The sequence below is a fragment of the Cygnus atratus genome, chromosome 1, assembly GCF_013377495.2.
Source record: "Cygnus atratus isolate AKBS03 ecotype Queensland, Australia chromosome 1, CAtr_DNAZoo_HiC_assembly, whole genome shotgun sequence".
Taxonomy (NCBI): Eukaryota; Metazoa; Chordata; class Aves; order Anseriformes; family Anatidae; genus Cygnus; species Cygnus atratus.
In genome coordinates, this window is record NC_066362.1 from 200,761,129 (window position 1) to 200,767,790 (window position 6,662).

Genomic DNA, 6,662 nt, shown 5'->3' on the forward strand with positions numbered 1-6,662 from the left:
CCCTACACCCGTCCGTGTTTAGGGGAGGTACACCAACACCAGGAGGTGCTTGGAGCAGCACCCTAGGTTTCTCTCTCCCCGTGAAGGACCACCACCACCCAGATGTGTCCGAGATGCCAGACGTACAAGTGAGAGAGGTGTTGGGAGAAAAGGTGGCAGCTTAGAGACCTGCCCTGTGGCCTGGCGAGGGAGAGGAAGGAGAGGAGGTAGAGGAGGGAGAGGAGGGAGGAGGCTGACGGCTCAGCCCAGCCTGCCCCTGGGGAACCAAGCCTGGGCCTGGGGACCTCGGGGTGCCCCTCTCAGGCCCTGTCGCTGCCCTCCACCGGTGTGGGGACATCGGGGACCCAGCCCCGGGTCACCAAGCCCGGGGGGAGGCAGGGCAGGGCCGCTCGCTGCACACAGCGGGGTCGCCGTGCCTGAAGTGGGGGGAACACTTCTGAGGCTCCGCACGGCCGGGGGGCTCCGGGGGGCACCCAGCGGGACTTTCCCCCCGGGCCGGGGCTGTAGCTGTGCCCGCCCCGGGAGGCTGGGAGGAGGCCGGGTCTCGGGGAGGCGCCGTCCCCTCCCCTGGGCAGTTTCTCGGCGCGGCGGTTTAAGAGCAGAGCCGCCCCCGGCCCCTCCCCGTTGGAGCCGGCCCGGGCGGCACGGCGCGGCCGGGGCCGGAGCCGGGGCCGGGGCCGGGGGCAGGTGGGGGGCCGGGCGGTCTCGGCCATGGCAGGGAGCCGTGATGGCGGTGGCGGTGGTGGCAGGGGGGCGGCCGGGCGGCTGCTGGCCCTGCTGCTGGCCCTGCTGCTCGGCGGGACGCGGGGCTTCGGCGACGAGGAGGAGCGGCGCTGCGACGCCATCCGCATCGCCATGTGCCAGAACCTGGGCTACAATGTCACCAAGATGCCCAACCTGGTGGGCCACGAGCTGCAGGCGGACGCCGAGCTGCAGCTCACCACCTTCACCCCCCTCATCCAGTACGGCTGCTCCAGCCAGCTCCAGGTGGGTCCCAAACCCCCCAACCCTCCCCAAACCCCCCAAATCCCCCCCAAACCCCCTTCTCCAGAACCGGGAGCTGGGCGTTGTGCTGACATTTCCCCCATCTCCCCCGCTGCAAAGCCTGGAGGGAGCGGGCTGCAGCACAAGGCAGCGCTGTGTGGGCTTCCCAAGCGGGGAAAAAAGGGGGTCCTGCCATGCCCGGCCCGCAGGGACACCGCCACGGCAGCAGCCAGCTTGGACCCCCGGGTCCCCAAATCCCTGAAGCCCCCCCGGTGTGGCCACAGGCCCCCAAAATCACCGTGTTTCCAAAGCTGAGCGAGCGGCAGCGTTTTATGGCCAGTGCGAGCCCGTCGGTGGCCCGATGGTGAAAGAGAGGCGCGTTCTTCCAGGAGGATCACAAACTGAAGTGATTCAGTAAATGCCTTTTCTTCTGTTTGTTTGCTAGCTGTGATATCCAGGCAGTGCCTTGAACAAAAATATGTATTTGTTTAAACCGCTTTAAAATATACTTTTTTTTTTTTCTTTCCTAAATTGCACCCTTGAGGTTTACATCTGGCTAAATCCCACTTGCTTTATTGAAAGTGATGGGCTAAATTTGCATGGAGCTAATCTGGGGAGTGAAATGTTCAGGCTTTGGCTTCGGACCACACTTGAACTGAAAGAAGGCAGCATTTTTAGGGTTTTTTCTCCTAAGTTTTTATTGTTCTTGGTTTATTTGTTTTATGCTGCTTCCTGTTTTTTAAGGCAAAGGACCAAAAATTACTGCTAAAAAGGCAAAAAAGAAAACTTGTTATGTTTTGACCTGTTGAATTTTCTCCTAACGTATTTGCGATTTCTGTTTCTCTCTTCCAGTTCTTCCTTTGTTCAGTCTATGTCCCGATGTGCACAGAGAAGATTAACATCCCCATAGGTCCCTGTGGTGGCATGTGCCTCTCTGTCAAAAGAAGATGTGAACCTGTTTTAAAAGAATTTGGATTTGCCTGGCCAGACAGCCTGAACTGCAGCAAATTCCCACCCCAGAACGATCACAACCACATGTGCATGGAGGGCCCGGGAGATGAAGAGGTTCCCCTTCATAGCAAGACATCCTTGCAGCCTGGAGAAGAGTGCCACAGCATGGGATCCAATTCCGATCAGTACATCTGGGTCAAGAGGAGCCTGAACTGTGTCCTCAAATGTGGCTATGATGCTGGGCTCTACAGCAGGTCAGCGAAGGAGTTCACAGATATCTGGATGGCCGTGTGGGCTAGTCTTTGCTTCATATCAACTGCGTTCACAGTCCTGACCTTCCTGATTGATTCATCCAGATTTTCCTACCCGGAGCGCCCAATCATATTTTTGAGCATGTGCTACAATATTTATAGCATTGCTTATATTGTGAGGCTAACTGTGGGCCGGGAAAGGATATCCTGTGATTTTGAAGAGGCAGCAGAACCTGTTCTTATCCAAGAAGGTCTTAAGAACACAGGATGTGCTATAATTTTCTTGCTGATGTACTTTTTCGGGATGGCTAGCTCCATCTGGTGGGTTATTCTGACATTGACGTGGTTTCTGGCTGCAGGACTCAAGTGGGGCCATGAAGCTATAGAAATGCACAGTTCGTATTTCCACATTGCAGCCTGGGCTATCCCTGCAGTGAAGACCATTGTCATTTTGATTATGAGACTGGTAGATGCAGACGAGCTCACTGGCCTGTGCTACGTTGGGAACCAGAACCTGGATGCGCTGACGGGCTTTGTTGTTGCTCCGCTTTTTACCTACCTGGTTATTGGAACTTTATTCATTGCAGCTGGGTTAGTGGCCTTATTTAAAATCAGGTCTAATCTTCAGAAAGATGGAACTAAAACTGACAAACTGGAAAGACTGATGGTTAAAATCGGTGTCTTCTCAGTGCTGTACACTGTCCCAGCAACGTGTGTCATTGCCTGTTATTTCTACGAAATCTCCAACTGGGCCATTTTCCGCTATTCGGCAGATGATTCCAATATGGCAGTGGAGATGCTCAAAATCTTCATGTCCCTCCTGGTGGGTATCACTTCAGGTATGTGGATCTGGTCAGCCAAAACTCTGCACACGTGGCAGAAGTGCTCGAACAGACTGGTGAACTCAGGGAAAGTGAAACGGGAGAAGAGAGCAGATGGTTGGGTGAAACCTGGGAAAGGGAATGAGACTGTGGTATGAGAAAAGGACGACACCCCGATGGTCTGACTGCTCTCACCTGAAGGACTGATTGTGTATAAGCATTGCAGTGTAAATGCTGGGAGCAGAGTGGGGAGACAGTAGCAAAACTTGTCTCTTGAGGAAGGAAAAAAAAAAGCCTTAAAGAATAAGCAAACAAACAAAAAAATCATGCTGCAAATACAATAGCCATAAACCATGCTGCCCAAAATAGGAAAGCCCAGGGAGGCTTTAAAAGCTGTGAAATATCCAAACACATTATCTTCCTTTTTTTATAAAGTAGGATGCAATATACTGAAGTCTTTAGAAGCAGTGGGACTGTAGCCCACAGCTGTGGGATATTGTCTTGTGTTCATTGTCTTACAGCTGATGGAGGAAAGGCAGTCTGGGTCCAAGTTCGGTGCTGATTTAGGGTCCAGTTACCAGAGATGGAGCACCCAGAACCACAATTAGTTGTCTTCTTTCCGAGTTCAGCATCGGGAAGGAAGTGCTCGCTGAGGGTTTTGTCTCTACACCCTGGGGAATTCTGTTGCTCCCGTATGCTGCACGAGTCAGCCAAGGATTAGGTCCTCCAACAAATAATTAAGTGGACTTTCCAAACTTGGGAATTACCCAAACTAAGAAGGATTTAGTGAGGTATTAGTGAGGATGACTCTTAAGTCATCTGATGGTCTAATACAAATTTTGTCTCCTTTTTACTGTCTGTAACCTAGTCTGAATTGAGTGTTTTGATCAGGAATTTGGACCTCCCTAGGTTCCTTCCAACCTGAGGTATTATATGATTCTGTCAATATTTCATATTTTCTTAAAAGAAGCTTTACTTAAGGTCATTGTCAGAAGTAGAGGAATATGTGGGAGCTTGGAAACTGTGTGTGCTGTTATGCATCACTTATCATTGTTCGCCTGCCTCTGTTCCCATTCCTTCAGGTGCTCCTGCTATTTCCAGCTGACTACTTTATTCTGCTGCGTTTAATAGCTTTAAATGAAGTCTTACGTTATAGTGCTCCTTCCTACAGGAAAGAGAAAAATGAGTTGAGGGTCTCTTCAGAACAATGTCAGTTTTCTCCAAGTAAACTTATCTGGCTCTCTGGAGACCCATTGCATGAAGCAATTAAGTCTTAATATATTTCATTCGGTGCGATGGTATCTCTGCAGACGCCAGTCTGGGAGAAGCGAAATGTTGAGTTCCTTGGCAACCTCATGTTCACACAGATCAGTTGTATAATTATGTGTGTCAGTTACAATTAAAAGAACATTCTCAGTCCATGACATCGCAGTACAGCTGACTGCCTCAGAACGAGGCTCCAGTTGCTCACTGACAGCTATGGAGATTTTTTTTTTAACATGTCGATGCATACAGAATGCGAGCAGGCATTCACTCCTCAGGAATGACAGAAACATTGTCAGCTTTCTAAAGGGATCCAAAGAGAAGAGATCCAACTTCTTGATGAATAATGTTTCACAGCAGCTTTCAAGTTGTCTTATCCTTTTAATTGTGGAGGTATTGGCTTGTGCTTGTGGGAAGCTTGAACCTTGTGTCTGGGGCTGGTTTGGCTATTAAGAAAGGTGATGCAAACGGTGGTAGCCCACAAGCACTTAAGAGAACACTGGTTCGATGCTCTGTCCCTTTGAAGGACCTTCAGTTTTATCTGTGTACCCTAAACTTTTGCTTCATTTGTTTGTGTGGAACCTGCTCAGCTGCTGAGCGTCGCCCCAGTGCCCAGACTCCCACGACTTTCGAGGGCAACTGAGAACATGCACTGCTTTAGTACAGTCCTCACTTTTCCTACAGGTGCCCCATGCGCTTCCCAAACCACAATTCATTCCAGCTCTGGCTGTGAGCGCTAATCTGTCCCAGAAGTGTGAATCGTTTCAATGTCAATGTTGAAACATGTGCTAGAGCATATTTTAAAAAACAAACAATCAACCAAACAAACCCTAATTGCAGTCTTTGTGGTCGGGCTCCCTCTCTAGCAGAACAAGTGACAACTTGACACATTCTGCTCAATGCACAACCATTGTCTTGGCCAGCGCTGCATACCAGCTGAGCCTTTTGATCCTCTCTATAAAGTCTCTCACCATTAGTGTTGTGTTTGGATCTGGCTATTCCTCTGTGGACGAGGAGTTCTGCAATACGAAATCTTCAGATGGCTCAGACTCTCCATGATGCGATCTGTCGGCTGACACAGCAAGGGATGCACAACCAGCAGCTGTATTTTGACTTTCAAGGGGTGAGGACACAGTATGAGCCCTGTCTTGTAACCTAGCCTTGGCCTGTGCCAAGGTGTCACGTTCACTCAAGTGTCCTTCAGTCTGAAGCGCCCTGGATACTCTCCTGGCTGATACGACTCCTGCTTGACCTGACTGATTCAACAAACAGCATTTTTAACTGTGTTATGTACACAGAAGTGAATGTTAAGTAGCACTCCTGTTACCAGATCCCTGCATCTCTGACTGCGGCACTGTGGACTGTGACAGATGGATGTCCCTGGTGATTTGAAACACTGGAAATGAGTTGGTTGAGGACAGCGCTGCGTAGCCCCGTGGGAGCTGAGCAACTTTAAAGTGTGAGGCACTCAGATTTTGTGGATAGGGGAGGGGAGAGACACCAGCGGCTGTCCCTGGAGGAACATCTTTCCCAAGCTCTCAGGGGGCGCTGTGCCAGCTCTTGCAGTGACAAAACCATTCCATGAATGTACCCATCCATCTGCATTCACCTTTCTCTGCTCCGGGGATGCCTGAAGGGGAAGTCACAGCAGACAGCCCAAAATCCAGCAGTCACGGAGAGCGGGTATCTGCAACTCGTCCGTTCTCTCGTTTCAGCGTTGTTATGAATTTAAAGCCAAAAAATGTGTGACTAATCCTCTCTCGGAAGTGCAGTTGCTGCTGTGGTTATACAACGAGAAACCTTTCGGCGGTTACCTTCCTGGCACGGGCCCTGCTCCCTCCAGCTCCGTCTGCCCGTCTCTCCCACCTCAGTGCGTGCTCTTCTGACCGCACGTTTCTGAAGCATCTGCCGGAGAGGTACAAGCCTGGCTCCTGCGTTGAACAGGCAGGTTAGCTCCTTTCTCTGAGCTTCTAAGGAAATAGACACTGATTATTTTGGGGTGTACAGAAAATATATCTGCTCTGATGTATGTACTGTAAATTTCTAATTTATCACTGTAAAAAAAAAAAAAACTTTGCTATTTAATTTTTATATCAAAATAAAATTTTAACCTCTGTGGATAACGAAGGTATTCCTGGCAGCCCTCATGTTTTTGGTGAGTTTGTTTCCTGAATTGGCTACCCCGCTGTTGCATGCTCTTTTTTCCCCTGACAGAAGAAGGACACGTGGTCCGAATGGGTTAAAACAGCACACTTTGGATCTCATGTGGGTTGCAAAAGCACCTCTGCCAACTGGAAATAGCTGAGAACAAAACATCACTGGGCAAGAGTGAAAGTGTGTACGTGTTTCAGTGCTTGCACATGGGGTGGAAAGAAACCCTTTCAAAGGCAGC

At 50.2% G+C, this 6,662-nt stretch overlaps 1 protein-coding gene across 1 annotated transcript; it reads left to right on the forward strand.

The window, feature by feature from the left end:
* The first annotated feature begins 687 nt into the window (after positions 1–687).
* On the forward strand, positions 688–6,403 carry FZD4 (frizzled class receptor 4). The gene is made up of 2 exons (XM_035571340.2): positions 688–987; positions 1,837–6,403. Exons 1-2 carry the CDS (start codon positions 712–714, stop codon positions 3,163–3,165), a joined length of 1,605 nt encoding a protein of 534 aa, XP_035427233.1. The 5' UTR covers positions 688–711; the 3' UTR covers positions 3,166–6,403.
* Positions 6,404–6,662: the final 259 nt, after the last annotated feature.

Excerpts from the sequence above, each read along its gene's own strand:
- FZD4 (XM_035571340.2), top strand. The coding sequence starts at position 712 with ATGGCAGGGAGCCGTGATGGCGGTGGCGGTGGTGGCAGGGGGGCGGCC. Across the intron at positions 988-1,836 it reads GCTGCTCCAGCCAGCTCCAG|TTCTTCCTTTGTTCAGTCTA; the intron begins GTGGGTCCCAAA and ends TCTCTCTTCCAG.